The sequence below is a fragment of the Dendrobates tinctorius genome, unplaced genomic scaffold, assembly GCF_039654945.1.
Source record: "Dendrobates tinctorius isolate UK_male_01 unplaced genomic scaffold, ASM3965494v1 ptg000051l, whole genome shotgun sequence".
NCBI classification, from domain to species: Eukaryota; Metazoa; Chordata; class Amphibia; order Anura; family Dendrobatidae; genus Dendrobates; species Dendrobates tinctorius.
The window spans coordinates 11,606,745-11,627,973 of NW_027361719.1; the positions used below are offsets into that span (position 1 = coordinate 11,606,745).

At 41.3% G+C, this 21,229-nt stretch overlaps 2 protein-coding genes across 4 annotated transcripts in view; one reads left to right on the forward strand and one right to left on the reverse strand.

Annotated features, from left to right (window-relative positions):
• LOC141091295 (uncharacterized) overlaps positions 1–21,229 on the forward strand; it is a 52,154-nt gene that overhangs the window by 20,273 nt on the left and 10,652 nt on the right. For 2 of the 3 annotated variants that reach the window (XR_012232477.1, XR_012232478.1), the window contains one exon: positions 3,986–4,474. The exons of the other annotated variant lie outside the window; for it this stretch is intronic. The gene's annotated coding sequence lies outside the window, so the exon portion shown is untranslated. The remainder of the gene's footprint in view (positions 1–3,985; positions 4,475–21,229) is intronic. 3 annotated transcript variants of the gene reach the window in all.
• LOC141091376 (glycoprotein-N-acetylgalactosamine 3-beta-galactosyltransferase 1-like) lies at positions 3,691–5,364 on the reverse strand. Its single transcript, XM_073576932.1, has 2 exons — positions 4,718–5,364; positions 3,691–3,861 (listed from the first exon to the last, which is right to left on the reverse strand). The coding sequence occupies exons 1-2, from the start codon at positions 5,321–5,323 to the stop codon at positions 3,691–3,693; spliced, it is 777 nt and encodes a 258-aa protein (XP_073433033.1). The 5' UTR covers positions 5,324–5,364.

A 21,229-nucleotide genomic window follows, 5' to 3' on the forward strand; every position in this document is an offset into this window, starting at 1 on the left:
AAGATCGGCCGATCCATTCCGATCCGATATTTTCAAGTATCGGCTGGTATCGCTCAACTCTAGTTGTAATATTGCTCTTTTTAGGTAGCATTTTTTTTTAAATTTAGTAGCAGCTTAATGTAATTCAGTCATTACAGCAAAAGGTGTATGGTGGTATCATTGGTCTATAATATTATGTATTCACTGTGTAGTGGTGATAGTAGTAGGCACTGTGTAGCTGTATTGTTGCATTTATGTTTATAAGTAAGCTCAGTTATGGCACCATATCTAAACAGTAAGCTTGGTTCTGGTACTGTATCAATATAGCAATTTAGATTATGGTACCGTATGTATGCCGTTAGCTCGATTCTACTCCAGTTTCTATGTAGCAGGCTTGGTTCCATGTAGTAGACTAAGCTCGGTTCTGCTCCCTTATCTCTGTAGTAAGCTCGGTCCTGCTCCCATAACACTGTATTAAGCTCAGTTATGGTCCCATATCTCTGTATTAAGCTCGGTTCTGCTCCCTTATCTTTGTAGTAAGCTCGGCTCTGCTCCCATATCGTTGTAATAAGCTCAGTTCTGCTCCCATAGCTCTGTATTAAGCTCAGTTCTGGTCCCATATCTCTGTAGTAAGCTCGGTTCTGCTCCCATACCGCTGTAGTAAGCTCAGTTCTACTCCCATATCTCTGTAGTAAGCTCGGTTCTGTGCCCATACCTCTGTAGTAAACTCCGTTCTGCTCCCATATCTCTGGAGTATTCTTCGTTCTGATCCATATCTCTGTAGTAAGCTTGATTCTGCTCCCTTTTCTCTGTAGTAAGCTCCGTTCTGCTCCCTTATCTTTGTAGTAAGCTCTGTTCTGCTTCCATATTTCTGGAGTAAGCTCCGTTCTGCCCCCAAATCTCTGGAGTAAGCTCCGTTCTGCTCCCATATCTCTGGAGTAAGCTCGATTCTGCTCCTATATCTCTGGAGTAAGCTTGGTTCTGCTCCCATATTTCTGTAGTAAGCTCAGTTCTGGTCCCATATCTCTGTAGTAAGCTCTGTTCTGCTCCCATATCTATCCAGCAAGTTCTGATCTGTTCCCATATCTATGTACCAGTCTATTTTTAAAGCCAGCTATCTCTGCTGCTTTAATGCAATGGCCAGAGATAAGCAGGGAAAAGGAGGGCCACCGCAACTCTAGGGCCACTGCGTTGTGATTGCCCCCCAGGCCGAAAAGTGTCAGCCAGCCCCTGATTTGATACCTTGCTGATTTTGTATGTTTTCCCACTGACAAAGACATGAACAGTCTATAATTTAAAGGGTAGGTTAATTTTAACATTGAGAGATAGAATATCAAAAATAAAATCCAGAAAATCACATTGTATAAGTTATATAAATGTATTTGCATTTCGCAGTGAGAAATAAGTATTTGAACCCCTACTAAACGTTAAGAATTCTGGCTCCTACAGACCAGTTAGACGCTCCTAATCAACTTGTTACCTGCATTATAGACAGCTGTCTTACATAGTCACATTTACAAAAGACTCCTGTCCACAGACTCAATTAATCAGTCAGTCAGACTCTAACCTCTACAACATGGGCAAGACCAAAGAGCTTTATAAGGATGTCAGGGTCAAGATCATAGACCTGCACAAAGCTGGAATGGGTTACAAAACCATAAGTAAGATGCTGGGTGACAAGGAGACAACTGGTGCTGCAATAGTAAGAAAATGAAAGAAATACAAAATGACTGCCAATCAACATCCATCTGGGGCACCATGCAAAATCTCACCTCATGGGGTATCCTTGTTCACGAGGAAGGTGGCCTAAACCTGTTAATGATCTCAAGGCAGCTAGGACCACAGTCACCAAGAAAACCATTGGTAATACATTACACTGTAAAGGTTTAAAATCCTGCAATACCCGCAAGGTCCTCCTGCTCAAGAAGGCACATGTGCAGGCCCGTCTGAAGTTTGCAAATGAACACCTTGATGATTCTGTGAGTGATTGAGAGAAGCTGCTGTGGTCAGATGAGACAAAATCTTATGGAGGGAGTTGAAGCTCCGAGCTGACAAGCGACAGACTCAAAATCTTAATGATTTAAAGATTATCTACAAAGAGGAGTGGACCAAAATGCCTCCTGACATGTGCGCAAACCTCATCTTCAACTACAAAAAACATGTGACTGCTGTGCTTGCCAACAAGGGTTTTGCCTCCAAGTATCAAGTATTGTTTGCCAGAGGGATCAAATACTTATTTCTCACTGCAAAATGCAAATAAATTTATGCAATGTGATTTTCTGGATTTTATTTTTGATATTCTATCTCTCAATGTTAAAATTAACCTACCCTTAAAATTATAGACTGGTCATGTCTTTGTCAGTGGACAAACTTTCAAAATCAGCAAGGGATCAAATAATTATTTCCTTCACTGTGTGACAAGCATGCAAAAGAATAGGAAATCAGGAAGGAGCATACACTTTTTAAACATTTGTAGTTCTCCAGCACAAAATTAATGTTTTCGAATTACAGTTGTTCTACTGCAGTACGTAGTATCTCTGGGGCTGTTTCTGTTATTGTGAGGTTCACCTTGGCCATTATCATTATGAAAAACATTACATAATATATGAAATATGTGATACGGCCTGCAGGGGTCTGTGGCACTGCTACATCCCTATAGTGCATTTTGACTAAACCCCCAATACTGAATAACATATACAAATGTAGTTCCATGGTGAAGGGGTTATTGATATGCTACTTGTAAACTTACACATTGGTGGGTGCCAGGGAGCTGTGACTGGCAGTGATCACCAGAATACATGGCCTTTGGAATTTACAGTCAATTATCTCCTGACTATGTCATCATCCTGCACCTCCAAAACTGATTTAGAATATACCAAAACCAGCACATATAGGGTCAAGGGAATTCTTTAAGGAAAAACTAAAATGAAGAATGCAATTAAAAAGTAACTTATTTGGTTAATCATGTATATTTTACTGAAATAAGACAAAATCTACAATAAATGAAAAAGCAAAATATCCCTAAAGCTGAAAAATCTTGATATATGTTTATATTTACTTTGAATGTCTCTACTAAAAGATGTCCATTTTTGACCCTTATCTGACATTGTCATTATGTAGAGGTAAAGAACATGCAACTTCCATGACTTTGCTGATGAAGCCTTTCAGGATCTCATTATGTTATGCTGTATTATCATAGTGATGTCCATTGTTCGTAGCACCTATAGTGCTTCAAAGGGAATCCGTTAGCAGGAGTTCACATGCCAAACTATCTATAAGGGCATTTAGCTCTTTCAAAAACTAGACCAGCAATAGCTTTACGTGGCCAGGCCATTCCTCTGTTACTGAGAAATCAGCATTTGAATTTATTAGCAAACTGCCATGGTAGCCTCTGTCACTCCAGCTCTATTTCTCACCCAGCTCCGAATCCTCCTGATTGCCTGACAGCCCCTAGGATGTGAGACTTCAGGCAAAGAAGCCGTCAGTCAATCAGGAAGAGACAGCGCTGGGCAGGGAATAGAGATGGAGTGACAGAGGCTTCATATCTGCAACCCGATTTACATCATATTAATAAATGCTGATTTCTCAGTAACAGAGGAATGAACTGGCCATGTACAGGTCTATTCCTGGACTTGTCTTTGAAAGAGCTACAATTGCATACTAATAGTTTGGAATGTGAAATCCTGCTGACAGATTCCCCATAATTGCAGACTAGTCCTCGTGGTGCACTGTCAGTTGTTGTGCAGCCTCTGGTAATGGTGGTTGATAACGATACTGGTATCCATGTGCCCTCAAATGATACACAAAATACTCCAGAGTGTGCATTACTGCTGGTTCTACGTAATAAAAGGATATGGCCAGGTCTGAGCAGCACTGAGGTCCCTGCAGAACACAAATTAAACAACCAGTGTTAACATGAATCACATTGTTTGATTTTCTATTCTGTACAACTGTATGCACATTGTCATTTACAATATATCATGTTCTATCATTATCCACCTTTAAGGGTAGGTGCATACGGTCAGTAAATGCTGCGGGTTGGATGCTGCGTACTTGACGCCTGCGGATCACCTGCGGAGAAGGAGATGTGGCGTGTCTTTCCAGACAACAGCATGTAACACTGGTCAACACCAGATGAAGGCGGATTCACCGCCGAAAAGCTTTGTGAGGACATAATGACCAAGTAAAAAAGTTTATTTTCCATCCAAAACAAGTGTCTGTCTTGGTCTGAGCACCCTAATCAGCTGTACTTCTCTTTCCTTGTATTTTACACCTTTTTGGGTGAGTGGCTTGGAGCAGCACAGACCCAGCAGGCTTCCAACCATCCTGCAAGACCTGAAAGACGGACGACCTGTGGTGACATCAGCATCACATGACGCCCCTTGTGACTAGCTAACCTTGGAACCTGGAAGCCAGGATGTCGAATGGTGCACGATAAGCACTGCAGTCTGCAGGCTCTGCAAACGTGGTTATGCCGGCAGCATAACCACGGTAGGTTAGTGTACTTTGTTCCTAACCTACTCTATTTGACCACTGGGTATCACACCAGGAGCGCCCCGTCCTCTCTCCTATTTTGTTTCAATTTCATATTGATGACCTATTCCGAGGCATAAAGAGACAAAAGAAGAAGTGAGTATTCCAAGACTGCAGGGTTAGATCACACCAATTGGTAGCATTTCACCTTTCATACTCAATAGCATAGCCATAATCTTCATCTAAACGTGACTTGAGCTCTTACCTCTATGATTGGGTAGAAAGAATACTGTGAATACCAAACGTCTGGACCAAAATATGTTGTCAGATGAGTTTCAGGTGAATATGGGTGGAAGGTCTCTCTTTTCTGAGTATCTCGTGAATCTCCAGCTATAACCCCTATTTTTTCCATATACTGACTCAGAGCTACATCCTCTAAATGGCATGTGTGAGTACAGTCACCAGTTCTGAAAGCTTCCACAAAACGATTTACAGATTCTTTGCTAAGTACATATCCTGCTCCACCACTCATGAAGTCCTGCTGGGTAAATAGTTTTAAACGCTTTCCAAAAAAGACTGGCTGATCTGAAGAATAATTTGAGAGCATCCAAAGTAAATTTTCCACCACGACGTAAGTATCATCATCAGCCTTAAGAAACCAATCAGCCTTGTCCAGATAGTTCTTGTGTATATATTGAAACGCTCGAATGGTTTTCCAATAAAGCTGATCCCGACCTTCCTTTGTGTCCACACCAATGGTTGGAAATGTCTCGTTGGTGGTAGAACTCATGAAAAGGACAGTATTGCAGCGACGGGCCCAAGTATGTTTTACATGAATGGTTCTTGTATATAAATTATCTCGTTTAGTCATAATCCAGCAAAGAATTCTAATGTTTCTGGATAGATCATCATTTCCGTGCTGTTACCTGTAACAAATACAACATGTCCTAAGAAATGTAACATTATAATAGATGTCCATGTCTATGTCATGATGACAACTAGAGGAATACTGTCAGGACGATTATACCATTTAAAGTAGTAATATGACTGTACAGAATTGAGAGTCCTCAGTGGTTGATACCTTTTAATGGCTAACTGAAAAGATGGTAACAAATTGCAAGTTTTCGAGACTACTGGGGTCTCTTCATCAGGCATTGATCCATGAATGATGAAGAGACCTGAGTAGTCTCTACAGCTTGCAATGTGTTACCATCTTTTCAGTTAGCCATTAAAAGGTATCAACCACTGAGGATTCTCAATTCTGAATATTCTTCTATCTACTGGCTAACACGGTACAAAGATATACATCTTTCCTGTATTAATATGACTGCACAAATGCGCTTCCACACTATATTGTAATTGATTTCTCAGCGCTAGCACATCAGATTACTATGATAAAGATACATTTTTTATAGTTGCATTAGGGTCTATACAGCCATATCACAAGTTTCAGTGGTAAAAGTTTCAGAACAGGTTTCCTTTAAAATGCAATGTTATTTACGCAGTCACTATGTTAATTTTCAGATTATTTTGTGTGAAGAAAACAGTTAGTTCATGCAGACCCTGAAAATGCTTTCAGTATTTCAAAAAGATTTCTTCAATATTATTATAATGAACTACCTAAAAACACTGCTGTAAAATTAATGTTTCCCACTGCCTATTCAGCCATTTACACCTAGTAACTACCAATTTACACGTAAAAAATTGTCAGCAAATTGCCCTATAGAACAAGTGGATGACACCTGGCTCTTGCAGTCAGTGACACGACCCTTTAGGGAAGGTGTCATTAACTGTCGGAGCCAGGTCTAAGCTCCCAATAAACAGACAGTTGCCCTGTTTTGTTACAGACTCTACTTACCTTTAAAGCAGCTGTCCGGTTGTAAAAGAAAAGTCACTCTGTGTGATTGCAGAATGCAAAATCATGACAGTTTGCAATGTGCACACTATCACTATTCTCCTGTATTCCCTGTGTGGGTTTGTGGTCATGTGACCCCATGTACGTGATTTGCATACTTGCCATTAGGTGCTGTTTAATCTCATTTGCCGCCTCCAAATAGAAGAGAATTGAAAGAAGCTGCATGAAACTAGCTGGCCTGTGGCTGCACATCCCCTTTAGTCTAAGCCCTATACATAACTTAAAGGGAATCTGTTACCAGGATTTTGCCACCTAATCAAAGAGCAGAACAATGTAAAGACATAGACCCTGATGTCAGGAATGTGCCACTTTATCAGCAGGATATTACCACTAAAGGACTAGTGAACCTCCTGCCATGTAGTTCTACATATTTATGAGCTCTGTACAACCACACTTCCATCACTGATTGTCAACTTTCTGCCTACGCACAGTGTACACAGAAAGCTGCCAATCAGTAGTGTGGGCGGGGCTATACAGAGCACAGCATTCTGGTAACTGGGTGATCTGCAGCTGATAAAACAGTCATTTTATCAAAAATACAACAGACAGCCCAGTAAGTGGCACATCCTATATCAGGCTGCTCAGATGAGGTATCAAAATCCTGTGACAGATTCCCTTTAAGTAACTTATTCCCAGGTGCCTTCTCTGGAACTGACCATGCAGGTATAGATGATAATACACTGCTACTGGATAGCTTGTGCAGTGATCCAAGCAGGCCTGTATTTGCCACCAGGCAACAGAGGTCCATGGCCTACTGCTAGTGCGATGGGTCGCAGGGGGCTGAGCCAGGCTCAGGATTCAAAAATAAAGAGTGAGGTGGGATCGCTATGGAGAAGGGGCAGCGAGGAGTGAGCTCAGTAAGCAGGAGGAGCGTTGGGTAGTCAATATGGGGAAAAGGTTGCAGTATTAAGAAGGCTAACATGAGGGAGACAGTTCAAAGAGGAGGAAGAATGGGTTGGGGACAGTGTGGAGGTCGTAGTTCATATGTAAGGATGGTGCGATAGATAGAATTCATAAGGGGGATAGCGTGGTGCTGATAGTATGTAAAGGGGGTACGGCGTGTTGGTCATAGTCTACAAGGGAGAGCGGTGTGGTGGGAATATTTTGTAAGAAAGGACAGTGTGGAGGCCACGTACCATAAGAGGGATCACAGCGAGGGGCAATTTTTTATTTCAGGGTTCAGCGTCAGGCTTATTCTTAAAGGCACCATATTGGGATGTGCTGCATAAGACCGGAGAAGAGGGAGGTCTGCAGACACAATCTGTGGATCGGAAAAGTCATGATGGCACCAGGACCTGTGAGGTTCCTAGATCTAAGCGTGGGTAAACACATTAGCTAAATGCTGATTTAAAATGAAGGCTGATCTGCTATATCAAGCAGATTTACAGTCGTTTAATAGCCTGTTTAGATAGTTTGTAACCGCACTTTCTTGTGCACAGGATCTTTACATGATCGTCCTGTGCACATAGAATAGCATTGTTCTTGGCAGCACGTGGTCACAGATCAATGTGCTGCCAAGAAATATGATATTAATAGGGCCTCTGTCACCCCTCGAATAACAATTAAACGCCATAAACATATATTTAGGGAAAGTAGCCCATATAAAAATCATACCAGGCGTATACAGTTTTACCTAATAATGAAAAATTTTCTTTCATTTTTTTATGCAAATGAGGGCGCAAAGGTGCTCTTTTGGCATGGCCGTTGCCTTTGTGCACCATTACACCCTTTTATTTGCATATTAAAGTTAGTCCTCTGTCTTGATCAACAGTGCTCTATTGGTAGGAGCGAGCGCTGCCTAAAATCACTGCTCTCCAAGTTTAAGTTTGGCTGTGCACATAATGTGGCTGCAGGTGCGTTCTTATTTCTGGTTCCTGCCTGTCTTTCGCTGAAGCGGATGAGGGGTGTTTAAGCGAACAGACAGCATGTACACCTCACATGGTGCTGTCATACCTTAAGTCACTCGCTACGTTTCCAGGTGCATCAAGCGGCGACCAAGGACAGGCAGGATTCATGCATTGGAGCATGTCCGTAGCCACATTATGAGCACACTAGGGTGACCGCAAAAAATCGATGTCGGAATTTTGTCCATCTGGACCCCACAAAACGATTCCCCTTTCCAGATATTGAGAGAGCCAAAATTTGAGCTCGATCAAACGACGTTAACCCGTGCCGCTCGTCGCTCAAAGTTTGAAAAAATCCAAATTGAGGTATTGTAAGATTTAGGTATTTTGCAGTCTGTTAGACTATAAAGAATGTGACAACAACATTGCAGAAATAGCCCTGACCAAATTTTCGAACCATTTGTGGTATTTGAATGCAGAGTTGGTGGGATTATCGTTTTTTGATCCCACCATTACAGACAATGAAAAGTTGTTAATGGCTAATAAATTGCTCAGTAGCACAGATGAACCATCAGAGCACACTAGGGTTGTAAATCCAAAAGTTAGGAAAGAAAAATTAAAAGAGGTAGGAAGTAACCGACTTTAACGACCTTCTGACAAAAGATGAAGAACAAAAGCAATATGTCCTGCAAGTTGTAAGCAAATGCCGAGCATTATATTCTGACGTTTCAAAAACTACTTTAACAAAAGCTCTAGAATAGATTAGATAACTATGTAAAATTATCAACTCATGTAGGTTAGCGTGCTCTGATGGTTCATCTGTGCTACTGAGCAATTTATTAGCCATTAACAACTTTTCATTGTCTGTAATGGTGGGATCAAAAAACGATAATCCCACCAACTCTGCATTCAAATACCACAAATGGTTCGAAAATTTGGTCAGGGCTATTTCTGCAATGTTGTTGTCACATTCTTTATAGTCTAACAGACTATGCAAAATACCTAAATCTTAAAATACCTCAATTTGGATTTTTTCAAACTTTGAGCGACGAGCGGCACGGGTTAACGTCGTTTGATCGAGCTCAAATTTTGGCTCTCTCAATATCTGGAAAGGGGAATCGTTTTGTGGGGTCCAGACGAACAAGATTCTGACATTTCCCCCCCCCATATGAGATCCGGTCACCCTAGTGCACACCCACATCATTACTTGGAGCACCCACGGTTTTCACCGGACCGCTGTCTATCAATACAAGAGACTAGTGGGACAGCTAGAAGCTGCACTGTTGATTTAGAATCATCCTGAAACTACAGGGGTTAAAATGTTTATGGCAAACAGGGAGTGGTTAGCACAGCCCCAGGGAATATTGGGAAAGTTATTATTGTGTCCTTGACATCCAAGAGTGAGGTGTGTGCTAGAGCAGGGTTCCCCAACTCCAGTCCTCAAGGCCCACCAACAGATCATGTTTTCAGGATTTCCTTTGTATTGCACAGGTGATGCAAATATCACCTGAGCAATACTAAGGAAATCCTGAAAACATGATCTGCTGGTGGACCTTGAGGACTGGAGTTGGGGAACCCTATGCTAGAGAGTCTCCTGTCAGACTGAAATCAGAAAAGCTGTATAGACCAGTTTTTCTTGGGAAGCGATTGCTGTAATCATAGAAGCAGTCAGGACAGCCAGGAGCATCTTTATTACTTCAAAAGAGAGGTGAGAGAGCTGCAGCAACAGACTCATACCCCTCTCCCCTTCTCAGTGCATGAGCAAGGTACAGATCTGCTTAGGTTAAGACACTGTGGGTGAAGAGAAGTTATCTGTGAAAAGACTTTCATATACTGCATGTTGGTGAAGCATTGCATGAAGGGAAGTGATTCTGTGTGATGAAAAGAAGCTTGAATAAAACCCCTGTGATCAACTTCAGCTCCGAACTGTGTCATACCTGAGTGCTTGTAAGCCATGGGCAGACACTGACAGCTTAGGACCCCTGTCCAAGAAATGTGTCTGGGCCCCCCTCCTTTTATGGCAACAAAGCGCTACATATATATACAGTGTGTGTGTGTATATATATATATATATATATACACTGTATGTATGTATATATATATATACTGTATATATACAGTATATATATATATATAAATATATACTTTTTTCACATTTAATTTGGAGTGATGCCTATTTTTCTTGATTTTATAAATATATATATATACACATACTGTACATGAATATATTGAAAAAAATGTACATGAATATATGTATTACATAGTTTCCTTTATTATGTATATTGCCATCCCTTACAATACAGTGCCCTTTCTTGTTATGTACAGCACCGTCCCTTACATATTAAATTATATAGAGCCCTGTTTTTCATTACATACCATCCTGTCTAGTTAGCTGTATAATGCAATTACGGCTGATGGAGCATGGGAAAACTTATTTTCTAATGGAGGAGCTGATGGACTGGTAGTCTGGTTACCGACTCCTCCATCAGCAGTCATTTTATATCTAACAAGAGAGGGAACTATGTAATAAAAGAGAGCGCTGTGAATAACACAAATAACAAGAATACACTATGTAAGAGACAGCACTGTACATAACAGCAGAGGAAGCTATATAATAAGGGATGGCATCATGTATAACTAAAGAGGATGGTTCGAAATAAGGGACGGAGTTATACATAACAAAAGAGGAAACTTTTTAAGTAAGGATGGTGTTATACATAATAAGTGAGCACACTATATACTAAGAGCCTGTGTTACACATAATAAGTAAGTACACTATATTCTAAGGGACTGCGCTATACATAAGTGAGTACACTATATACTAAGGTACTGTGCTATACATAACAAATGACTACACTATATACTAAGGGACGGTGCTATACATAATAAGTGAGTATACTATATACTAAGGGGCTGTGCCATGCATAATAAGTGAGTGAAAAAACAGTCCAGCTCACCACTTAAAGACATCCCGGGAGTCGGAGCACGGAACTTCCGTTTCTTGGCGTCAAAATTCCAGTAGATAGATAATCCAGCTCAATAATAATAATAATCACTCAACTTCCAATAGAGGATAAAATATCAGCCAGTATGAAGCAGAAGGTTGCGTTATAAACGCTTTTCAGGTGGCGCAACACCCTTAGTCTTGAGCTGGATTATCTACCTACTATAATAAGTGAGTACACTTTATACTAAGGGACTGTGTTATACATAAGCAATGATAATGTCTTCCTCCACCTCCCCCTGTTCCTAAATCCATTATATATCCCCTTTCCTCCCACCCAAATCCCACACACCCCTCATTGTATTCCTCCATCCGCATCCCATTATTGTCCTCTCCCACACCCTCATCATTGTCCTCTTCACCACCTCCATCATTGCATTCTCCCCCATCACCCCATTATTGCCCATTCCACCATCTCCATCATTGCCTTCTCCCATTCCACCACCATTGCCCTTTCTACCATCATTGTCCTTTCCACTACCGCCATCAATTCCTTTTCCTTCACCACCTCCATCATTGCCCAATCTACCACCTCCATCATTTCCTCCTCCCCCACCATTCCATTATTGCCCTTTACACCACGACCATCATTGTTCCTCCTCCCCCACCCCATCATTGCCTTTTCCACCACCTACATCATTGCCTTCTCCCCCACCACCTCCATCATTGCCTCCTTCCCCACCACCCCATCATTGTCCTTTTCACCACCACCATCATTGCCTTTTCCCCATCACCCCCTCATTGCTTTCTCCCCACCAACCCATCATTGTCCTTTCCACCACCTCCATAATAGCTTTCTCCCCCCACCACCCGCCTTAAGTTCCCTTTCCACAACCTCCATCATTGCTTCCTCCCCCACCACTCCCATTATTGCCCTCTCCACCACCCCTTCATTGCCTTCTCCCCCAACCATCATTGTCCTTTCCACTGCCACCATCATTGCCTTCTCCCCACCACCCCATCATTGCCCTTTCCACCACCACCATCATTGACTTTCCACCACCACCATCATTTTCTTTTACCCCACCACCCCATCATTGCCCATTCCATCATCTCCATCATTTCCTCCCCCACACCACCCCCTTATTGACCTTTTGACCACCATCATTGTCCTTTCCACCAAGTCCATGATTGCCTTCTCCCCCACCACCATCATCATTGCCCATTCCACCACCTCAATCATTTCCTCCTCCCCACCACCTTCATTATTGCTCTTTCCACCACCCTATCATTGTCCTTTGCACCACCTCCATCATTGTTTTCTCCCCCGCCACCCCATCATTGCCCTCTCTGTCACCCCCATCATTGCCTTCTCCCCATCACCCCATCATTGCCTTTTCCTCCACCTACACACACACAGATACACACAGCACCATTCACCTCTCTGCACATTCCCCCACAGTGCTATACACATACGCACACACACCATACTACCACCACTCATCTGTACACACGCTCACTCACTCACACACACACACAGCATCTCTCATCTCTCTGCACACTCTCCTGCAAACGCAGCATCACCGTTGCCGGCAGTTTCCTCTCACTGGCACAGCCGCGGCGCTGAATGATGATGTCATCCAGCCACGCTACTGACTGTTGTGTGAGGCAGGATGCACGGACAGGAAGCAGGACAGATTGCTGTTTCATTCCCCCGAAGAAGCCTACATGAAACACGTGTTGGGGCTGATGCTACCTATATTTGCGTTATTATGGGTGAGATACTCTATCTACTATGATCTAAGATATTGTTGTATATTCATACTTGATGTTAGTTATTATTGCCCCCTTTTTGGGTATATCAACCCCTACAAGGATTATTCTACATATAGGTCGTATTTGTTACCAAGCATCATTATTGCATGTTATATTTCTATATAGGGTAAATCTCAGGTCCCAGCCTATTTTTGTGCACACTGACAGGTAGTTTTCTGACATCATGTGCCTTTGCCTTTGTACTTTATGCCATTTTTTATTCTCTTTTCGGGTAGATAACTTTCTGACTATCCAGTAGCAGCACTAGGAGCAGCCTCTCTGTGCTGCTACACTGACAAAATGGCACCAAAATAACATGCCCGCTCTTCATATGGGGAGGGACAAGTGACTTTGGCAGCCAATGACACAAGCCCTTGTTTCTGGATGTTCGGGATGGTTTCTGTGCCATGATTGGCTGCTGGAATCTCCACGCATAAAGATAAGAAAAAAAAAACAGTCCTCTAACCTCTCCCCACACCCTCCCCTCATTATGTATGTCCCCCCCTTCCGCTTATCATACAGCACCAGTATCCTAGCCAAAGCCATAACAAAAGCATTAGTGGAAAAGCAATTATGTAACAAACTGTGGCCGAATTTTGAATCCAAATGTGCTACATTCCTGCCTAATTTGAGACTGACAAATGTTTTCCGAACAAGTTCGCTCATTTCTAGTCCTAACCCCTTCACTACTGTACAACATATTCAGAACCATAATCCCTTTTACTATCTTAGATTCTGAGAGATTATCATTAACCCCTTTTTATTTTATGGTCATTATTATATATTTTAACCCCTTTACCCCCAAGGGTGGTTTGCATGTTAATGACCAGGCCAATTTTTACAATTCTGACCACTGTCCCTTTATGAGGTAATAACTCTGAAATGCTTCCATGGATCTGAGTGATTCTGACTCTGTTTTCTCATGAAATATTGTACTTCATGGTAGTGGTAAAATTTATTTGATATGACTTGCATTTATCTGTGAAATAAAAGGAAATTTGGCGAAAATGTGGAAAATTTTGCAATTTTCCAACTTTGAATTTTCATGCCCTTAAAACAGAAAAAGATGTCACACAAAATAGTTAATAAGTAACATTTCCCAAATGTCTACTTTACATCAGCACAATTTTGGAACCAACTATTTTTTGTTAGTAGGTTATAAAGGTTAAAAGTGGACCAGCGATTTCTCATTTTTACACACCATTTTTTTAGGGACCACATCACATTTGAAGTCACTTTGAGGGGTCTATATGATAGAAAATACCCAAAAGAGACACCATTCTAAAAACTGCACCCCTCAAGGTACTAAAAACCACATTTAAGAAGTTTATTAACCCTTCAGGTGCTTTACAGGAATTTTTGGAATGTTTAAAAAAAATGAACATTTAACTTTTTTTCACAAAAATTTTTTTTCAGATCCAATTTGTTTTATTTTACCAAGTTTAACAGGAGAAATTGGACCCCAAATTTGTTGTACAATTTGTCCTGAGTACGCTATTTCCCCATATATACAGGTAAACCACTGTTTGGACGCATGGGAGAGTTCAGAAGGAAAGGAGCGCCATTTGACTTTTCAATGCAAAATTGGCTGGAATTGAGATCGGACACCTTGTCGCATTTGGAGAGCCCCTGATGTGCCTAAACAGTGGAAACCCCCCAATTCTAACTCCAACCCTAACCACAACACACCCCTAACCCTAATCCCAACCCTAACCATAACCCTAACCACAAACCTAACCCTAATCCCAAACCCACAAGTGACACTATTTTGGAAAGTAGACCCCCTAAGGAACTTATCTAGATGTGTGGTCAGCACTTTGAACCCCCAAGTGCTTCACAGAAGTTTATAATGTACAGCCGCAAAAATAACAAATCTTATTTTTTTCACATAGTAATGGGAGAAATTGGACCCAAAAAGTTGTTTTGTAATTTGTCCTGAGTATGCTGATACCCCAAATGTGGGGGTAAACCACTGTTTGGGTGCATGGCAGAGCTCGAAAGGGAAGGAGCAATGTTTGACTTTTTCAATGGAGAATTGTCTGGAAATGAGATCAGACACATGTTGCGTTTGGAGAGCCCCTGATGTGCCTAAACAGTGGAAACCCCCCAATTCTAACTCCAACCCTAACCCCAACACACCCCTAACCCTAATCTCAACCCTAACCATAACCCTAACCACAAACCTGACCCTAATCCCAACCTTAACCCTAATCCCAACCCTAACTCTAATCCTAACTTAACCCCAACCCTAACTTAAGCCCCAACCCTAAACCTAACTTTAGCCCCAATCCTAACCCTAACTTTAGCCCCAACCCTAACGGGAAATGAAAATAAATGCATTTTTTTATTTTATTCTTTTTCCCTAACTAAGGGGTTGATAAGAGTCATGTGAGGTCTAGTTTTTTGCAGGACAAGTTGATGTTTTTATTGGTACCATTTTCAGGCACATGACATTTTTTGATCACTTTTTATTCTGATTTTTGGGAGGCAGAATTAACAAAAACCAGCAATTCATGAATTTCTTTTAGGGGGGCATTTATATCGTTTCATGTGTGGTAAAATTGATAGAGCAGTTTTATTCTTCAGGTCAGTATGATGACCGCGATACCTCATTTATATAATTTTTTTATGTTTTGGTGCTTATATACAATAAAAACTATTTTATAGAAAAAATAATTATTTTTGCATCTTTTTTCTGAGAGCTATAACTTTTATTTCTTCAATGATGGAGTTATAGGGCGGCTTATTTTTTGCACGACAAGATGATGTTTTTAGCGGTACCACGTTTATATCCGTATTTTTGATTGCATGTTATTCCACTTTTATTTGGCGGTATGAAGATAAAGCATTTTTTTTTGCCTTTTTTTGTTTTCTTTTAATGGTGTTCACTAAAGGGGTTAACTAATGGGACAGTTTTATAGGTCGGGTCGTTACGGACGCGGCGATACTAAATAGGTGTACTTTTATTGTTCAGATTTTTTTATTCAAATATTGATTTAATGATAGAATAAATATTGATTTTTTATTATTTTTTATTATTTTTTTATATTTTTACAATTATTTAAAAAACATTTTTTATTTCATTCTTACTTTTACACTGTGTGCCACTATGGGCCACTCATTTTGTGCAGGCTGATTTGCATGCCATATAAGCTGTCAGCGCTGCACTCTGTGCACACTGACCTCAGAGACTTCCTGACATGCACTGTGCATGACATGAAGTCTCTCAGCTCTGGTAACCATCATGACGACATTGGATTACCATAGGAGCGATCGGGTCTCTGTGTCCTGCCGCGGGGTCTTCGATCCAAAGGCAGGGGGCTGTCACAGCTGACAGCCCCTCTGCCTGCTCCGGGAATGCTGCATGTTTGATCACAGAGTTCTGGGGGGGGTAAAAGTGCCAGGAGCAGTCCATGACCGCTCCTGGCACTTAGTGCCGGGTGTCAGCTGTGAGAATAAGCTGACACCCGGCCGCGATCAGCCACGCTCCCCCGTAGTAGTATGACGTACTATTCCGTCCATGGGCATTAAGTCCCAGGGCACCTGGACGGAATAGTACATCCAATGTCATAAAGGGGTTAATTAAGAGAAGATGTAAGTAATATGGAGGAGGAATGAAGCGTAGATAGATACTATACCGCCAAATATACATTACCTGTGTAAGAAATTAATCTATTTTGTGCATCCATATTTCTGCACGTTTCTGTATTTCTTTCTACTGTGTTAGTAGGTTGTTGCATTTCAGAGGATTCTTTTGCACAAAAGACAACAAAGTGAACCCAGCAAGGAAACCACAGAGAAAGCTCTTCTTCGGCAACGTGGCATGAGCTTCTGAACACGACATAGGAATAATTTCTACAAGTTAAATAACAGTGAGACATCTTAATAGAAGAACTGCATTTAATCCTTTCACCCCAGGCGATTTTCAGTTTTGTTTTTTTTTTTTTCCCTCCCCTTCTTTCAAAAGCTATAACTTTTTTATGTTTCCATCCAAATAGCCATATGAAGCCTTGTTTTTGCAGGACGAATTTTACTTTTGAATGACACCATTGATTTTACCATATAATGTACTGGAAAACAGGAAAAAAAATTCCAATTGCGGAGAAATGTAAAAAAAAATGCAATTTCACAAAGATTTTGTGAGTTTTTTTTTACTCACTATGTTCAATATATGGCAAAAATTGATTTGGCAATATGATTACCCAGGTCAGTGCGAGTACGCAGATATCAAACATATATAGTATTTTTTATTTAAGTGGTGAAAAGATTTAAGTTGCCCACACCAGCTGCAAGCACTGCAGCACTGCCTTAGCGAAGCGACAATAGGCTCTGCTGAAGTTAATTTGTCTAGGTTAAAAACCATACACCGCGGCAGAGTTACTTAAAGGAATACCAGACCAGACAGACCTGTGTTTTTTGCCGCTGAACCTCCAACCAGGCATGGTCGTGTGTGATAATGGGCATAATCTGGTGACAGCTATGAAGCTTGGCAAACTCACACAAGTACCATGCATGGCACATGTGCTCAACTTGGTAGTTTAGCGGTTTCTGAAAACCTACCCAGATTTGACAGAGATTCTGGTTAAAGTATGCAGCGTCAGCGCACATTTCCACAAATCGGCTACAGTTGCCGCTGCTCCGGCACTACTGTGGCAGCGCATGCAAGTGCAAGTTCTCTGACTGGTGTGCGATGTGCCCATGAGCTGGAACTACTCAATGAACATGCTGACAAGGTCTTGTGAGCCGCAGAGGCCAATTGTGGAATACCAGCTCCAACACGCCCATCGGTATTCTGGTCAGCCTTCACACATAACAACTGAAGTCTAATCATTGATGTCTGACATTTGTGCGGTTCTCTAAGGCTTTGAGGACTACAGAAAGATGGTGATCAGTGAAGACGCCATAATCAGAGCAACAATCCCGCTTCTGCACCTACTTAATCATTCACTGCTGACAATTAAACCTGAAGCTTTCCATGGGTACCAGGTAGAGAAGGAGGAAGACATGAGACAGGGAGATATTACCCAGCCCAGCCCTATCTCATCTGCTTAGCACAGATTCGGTAACAATGACGATTTGGAGGATGAGGAAGAGGAGGAGGAACAGGATCTGGTGGCTAGTATAACAGAGGCTAGTACCCACACAACCTTTCTCCCATTTCTCCTATATGGAGAGTGTAAGGAGGGGAATAAGAAGGAGAAAGATAGAGAGTCAACATCATGGTGGAAACAGAGAAGTGTTGTCTGTATGGAACTTGGCACATATGGCCGATATTTTGAGGCGGAGAGGTCTCCTAAAATGGTGCTATGCCAGAAGGCCATTGTGGAAAATGTGTTGAAAACATTTTCATTATACAACGCTATTGGCAGGGGGCACTAGAGGTGAGGGAGACACACACTAGGTACAGCAAAGGCAGGGGTACACTATCAAAGGACTGGGCTAATTTCATGACACCCTCCCAGCGTCCATGCCCTCATAACCAGGTATTTTTGGAAAGAAGAGAAAAGTTTTAAAAGATGGGCAAGCAATACCTGGCCGGCAAAACCAGCATAAACTCTAATTCCTCTGCGTCCTCTAGCTATTGGGTCTCAAAGCTGGACACCTGGAATAAATTGTCCCTCTATGCCTTGGAGGCGTTGTGCTGCCTTGCCACTAGCGTCTTGACTGAGCGGATTTTTAGTACCACAGGGGGGTCATAACAGACAGATGTTTTCGCCTGTCAACAGAAAGTGTTGACAGGCTCACTCTGATTACAGTGAGCAAAGCCTGGCTTAGACCTGACTTTAAGTGTTTTTAGTGTTCTAGATTTGAATGAGGCCCTCCAATTATTGTCTTCTAGGGTCTATGGATAATCCTTCTTATAATTCTTTCCTGGCTTTGCACTTTGTGCAAAGTCTGTGGGAGTATCACAACTATACTTTGTTTACAATATTTGAATGAGGCAATACAGTTGATGCCTTCAAGGGTGTATGGATGACCCTGCTTGTAAATTTTGGCAGGATTTGCACTTAGTGCATTGCCTTTATAAGTCTAAAAGTATCAATACATGACAATTTTGAACAGAATGTGTATGAGTGCCTCCTTTATGTCTAATACAGGGTGTATGTGAGTCTCTCTGAGTCCCTAATTTTGGAGACTTCTTGCTTCCTTCATAAATTACACTGAAATTTCCTATTTTTTTTAACAAAAAACTAAATTTTGGTTTTCTTAAATTATATATATAATATATATATATATATATTTAATAATTTTGAATTTAAAAAGAAAAAAGAAAAATAGGATGGCACTCACCGTTCTCATAAGACAATTCACTTTATTTCTTTATAAACAAGGCATAGGCATCGGCACAGGAGTATTGTGTGAAGACGGTGAGTGCCATCCTATTTTTCTTTTTCTTTTTTAATTCAACAGTTCATGTCTTTCCATGTGGGATAGAGCACCCATTCAATATGGGATTAAGGTGTCATACCAGTTGCGGTAGTGAAGGCATATGCGTTAACAAGGAGGGTAATTTCACCACATAAACAGTGCCGGATATCTGTTTCTTTTTATTTAATAAGCTTAAAAATGTGCCTTATATACAAGTCATTGTTATTTCTTAACATTTTTTTTCCTGTAAAATGCAATTTCTCGTCGACTTGAAATGTCTTATTGTCACTCCTTAAAGTGGAGTAAAAGTGTCATACCATTGTTCTCAGCAGCCATCTGGTAGTCAGAGATGCTTCCAAGAGTCTTCCCCATGCTGCTCTCCTTCCATTCAGCACTTTTCCCATCCATTTAAACATTTTCACTGCCCACCAGACCTCCTTGTAGAGTCTGATGGAAAAATGCTAGGATTTCCCATTGTCTTCCAGTATACTCGTTACATGAAATTGATTTGTTCAAGAAACGAGCATCCGAGCATTTTAGTGCTCACTCATCTCTAGTAGATGCTCTTCTGTCTTCCTGAGTATAGGAGATTGATGGAACACACTCAGACTTCGCTTACCCCAGCATGTTACCACCTTTTAGTCATTCAGGTCTGTAGGGGCAGTTACAATTAATATGAAGTGCTATTTTTTGTGATTCTGTCCCCTCCTTTCTTACTATAGATAATGAGAAATGTTTAGATTAGACAATATATGTCCATCTGCCTTTCATCTGAAGCTGCCTATTCTTGGAAAGTATCAAGAATGGCACTCTCTCTACTCCAAGAAATGACCCCCTGATTCCTGTCATATACTTATGGCCTAGCCTGCAATCAAAGTTCAACATTTTTATGGTCCTTTGTACAAAATCAACCATGTAAATGTCAGACGTTTATCGTAATATTACATTATTCCTTACATTCATCTAATGTCACCTCAAATGATGTCAATTAGGTGATCTGTGCCACAGCTGTAAAAGATGAGGCCTGTGATTGGATGCAGTGTTCATGTGACTTGAACAACTTATTATCAAATACCAGGTACGGACTGGGGCTGAAATTCAGCCCTGGCATGTGAAATCACACAGGCCCATGCTGTCCCAGTCCCCAAGCTCCAGATGGGATATATTACTAATATTACCCTGGATGGAGGAAAGCAAGATTTAATAATAATAATAATAATAATAATAATAATAATAATAATCTTTATTTATATAGCGCCAACATATTCCGCAGCGCTTTACAGTTTAACAGTTTCAAAACACAAGTCATAAGTAACAACGCTAACAATACAATAATTAAAGCAAAATAAGACGAAATAAGACGACCCTGCTCGTGAGAGCGTACAATCTACAATGAGGTGGGGGAGATACAGAGTACAGGTGTGTATTTACAATGGTGTATTTACAATGAAGGTCCAGCCATCTTGCAGGAGTGAAGGATGGATGGAGATAGTGAATGGGCTACGCACGCACACTTACACAGAGAATGACTTTGATTAGTGAATGTGATAGGCCGCTCTGAACAGGTGTGTTTTGAGGGAGCGCCTAAAACTATGCAAATTGTGGATAGTCCTGATTTCTTGGGGTAGAGCATTCCAGAGGATAGGAGCAGCACGGGAGAAGTCTTGGAGTCGGGAGTGGGAGGTACGGATTAGTGCAGAGGTTAGTCGAAAGTCGTTTGCAGAGTGCAGCGATCGGCTAGGCCGATAGACAGAAATGAGAGAAGAGATGTAAGGGGGTGCCGCACTGTGGAGAGCTTTGTGGGTGAGAACAAGTACTTTGAATTGGATCCTATAATGAATGGGCAGCCAATGTAAGGACTGGCGAAGAGCGGACGCGTCGAGTACCGAT

What these genes read in the sequence shown, in the direction of transcription:
- LOC141091376 (XM_073576932.1), bottom strand. Translation starts at nt 5,323, where the DNA reads ATGACTAAACGAGATAATTTATATACAAGAACCATTCATGTAAAACAT. An exon ending in CTTTCTACCCAATCATAGAG is followed by an intron (nt 3,862 to 4,717) that starts GTAAGAGCTCAA and finishes TGTGTTCTGCAG; the next exon opens with GGACCTCAGTGCTGCTCAGA.